This window comes from Panthera leo, chromosome C1 (assembly GCF_018350215.1).
Source record: "Panthera leo isolate Ple1 chromosome C1, P.leo_Ple1_pat1.1, whole genome shotgun sequence".
Taxonomy (NCBI): domain Eukaryota; kingdom Metazoa; phylum Chordata; class Mammalia; order Carnivora; family Felidae; genus Panthera; species Panthera leo.
In genome coordinates, this window is record NC_056686.1 from 217,155,167 (window position 1) to 217,157,688 (window position 2,522).

At 66.9% G+C, this 2,522-nt stretch overlaps 1 protein-coding gene across 1 annotated transcript; it reads left to right on the plus strand.

Moving 5' to 3' along the window:
- Positions 1-1,134: 1,134 nt before the first annotated feature.
- Positions 1,135-2,058, plus strand: PRLH (prolactin releasing hormone). Its single transcript, XM_042953512.1, has 2 exons — positions 1,135-1,396; positions 1,805-2,058. Exons 1-2 carry the CDS (start codon positions 1,297-1,299, stop codon positions 1,933-1,935), a joined length of 231 nt encoding a protein of 76 aa, XP_042809446.1. The 5' UTR covers positions 1,135-1,296; the 3' UTR covers positions 1,936-2,058.
- Positions 2,059-2,522: the final 464 nt, after the last annotated feature.

The following is a 2,522-nucleotide window of genomic DNA, read 5'->3' on the forward strand; positions in this document are numbered from 1 at the left end:
TGTGCCCCTGTGGCAATGCAGAGCAGGAAGCCCAGTGGGCTGGAGGCAAGAATCTCCAGGCGGAAGAGAAGCAGGTCCTTGGGGACCAGGGGTCAGGACGCGTCCTACCCCTCCTATGAGGCCAGCCACCGGCCTGGGTCCCGCCCAGAGGAGCGGCAACAGCCCAGCCCGTCCGGATGGGTCTCTACATTACTCTGCTTTCGTGGTGGCACCTCCGTGTCCTCCAATCCCACCCCGCGTGTGACACCCCAACAGAGAGGTGGGCATTTTAAATCTCTCAGACCAAAAGCGCTTTCCATGGGGCTTGGGCAACCTGGAAAGTCAAGGTCGGCAGAGGGGTCCTCCCTGGAACACACAGGGTGCTCAGGAGCCTTCTGATGCCCCCCCCCAAGTGCCGAGGGTGGGGGCACGTGCGGGAGGAGGGCCAGGTCCCCCGACGATGGCAGGGTGCCAGAGGACTCTTCCACAGCCCGACCACCAGCTGACCTGTGGGGACACGATGGACTAGGTGCCGGGAAGTCCTGGGCTGAGTGAGGGAAAGCAGCCTGCGCCGGGGAACCCCAGCCCCTGGCCACATCCCTGGCAGGCAAACCGTCCCCTGCGCCTAGGGCCTCTGCAGCAACCCTGGGGGCCAGTTCCCCACACCCTGCTGGCCTCTGCCCCCCCTGCCTGTGTGCACAGGGTGCACACAGCGGTACAGAGAGCTCCAGTCCCTCCGGCTCCCTGACACAGACAGACAGACCAGGGCCGTTCCCAGACAGCCCACTTCTCTACACCCACAGCATGTACACCTCCCCGGTTCCTTCCGATGACACGGGGGTGGTGCAAACGGGTCTGAGCTCGTCCGAGGCTGACACACGCGTGCTGGCCTCACGTAAGGCTCGCTGCACAGAATGAGGCCCCGGGGAGGGCGACGCGCTTTGCAAAGAGCCCGGTGTGGCCGCCACGTCGGGGCCCGGGCCCGCTCCTGCGCGGCTCACAGCGGCTCACGGCGGAGGGCGGCTGCGCGCGCACCCCACGCTTCACACGTGCACGGGCCTGTGACCGCACGCGCGCGCTCTCGTGTCCTACACAGGCGCGCGGTCCCACGCATGCGCTCGCGCGCACGTACACTCACATGCGCGTGCACACGCCCTCTCGCTCGCGCACGCCGCGCTCGCGTTCTCTAAGGCTCCCACCTCTGTGGCCGCCCGCCCTGCAGGGTGTGTAACGTAACTTTGCTCCTGCCCTGCGCCCAGGTCGTGCCCTCCCGGGTGGGATCCCGCCTCGAGCCGGCCCTGAGCCAGGAGCCAAGGGATGAAGGCTTTCCAGGCCTGGCTGCTGGGCCTGCTGCTGCTGGGACTGGCCCTGCGGGGGGCTGCGAGCCAAACCCACCCGCACTCCATGGAGATCCGCAGTGAGTGCCCGACCCTGGGCATCAGCCTCCTTCACCCGCCCCACCCCCCTCCACCCCCAGGGACCGTGGCTCATCACGAGTGACCCAGCCCTGGGAGGGGTGCGGCCTGTTGCTCGCCTGGCCTTTCCAGGGAGTGGCCCGGTCACCTGCTTCCCAGCGTCCCTGCCACCGCGCGCAGCACACAGTTGAGGGGCTCATTGGCTTTCCCCGCCCCTGGCACGAGACCCTGGGGTGGGGGTGGGGGGGCGGGGGAGGAAGGGGTGGCTGCGTAGCTTGAGTTCCCATTTCCCAAAGCTGCCCACTACCCAGAAGTGACCTGGCCTGCCACCTGCGGGGACAGACGGCACGCACGTGTCAGGGGACGCCCCGCGGACGCCCGCGCACAAGCTCTCGCTCTCTCCTTCCCAGACCCTGACATCGATCCCGCCTGGTACGCGGGCCGCAGGATCAGGCCCGTGGGCCGCTTCGGCCGGAGGACAGCAGCCCCCCCGGGATGTCGTGAACCAGCCAGGCTGCTCCCCCCTGAAAGGAGGCGCTGAGCCCTCTGGGGATGGGGGACAGCCCGGCGCAGGAAGACATGATTCCAGGAGCCTCCCCCCACCCCCCTCCACGGCTCCTTTCCCTTCAATCCTAATAAAAGCAGCTGGCCTTGTTTAGTTGCATCTTTGTGGTGGCAAACTGGAAGCTGTCTTCCCTCGAGGGACAGTAGCCTAGAAGGATGCTCAGAGTCCAGCAGCCCAGAGGCTCCGTGACTCGCCTGAGGGCACCCAGCACTGGGTAGGGGAGCTGGGACCTTCCGGGGTCACCTGCGGCCCATAGCGCCCTCCACCCGAGCGGCTCTGAGTGGCTGTCCAGGCTGCACACTGGGGCGGGCAGCACAGCCCCTCCCCCTGACCCGTCCTCTCTGAGCCCAGTCGCTTTCACCTCCCTCGTTTGCTTGCACTCAGAGGAGAAAGACAAGTGTGAGCTGCTTGTTTCTAACCACCAGCGGGAGACTCGAACCTAAATGAACTGCGCCGCGTCCCTTTGCTGCCCGTCCCAAATCGCGCCAAGATGTCCCTACGTCCTGCCTCAGAGGAGCTTGCCTCGGTGCCAGGGCCACACCCCCACGAACTGGGCACCTGAG

What these genes read in the sequence shown, in the direction of transcription:
- PRLH (XM_042953512.1), top strand. Translation starts at nt 1,297, where the DNA reads ATGAAGGCTTTCCAGGCCTGGCTGCTGGGCCTGCTGCTGCTGGGACTG. An exon ending in GCACTCCATGGAGATCCGCA is followed by an intron (nt 1,397 to 1,804) that starts GTGAGTGCCCGA and finishes TCTCCTTCCCAG; the next exon opens with ACCCTGACATCGATCCCGCC.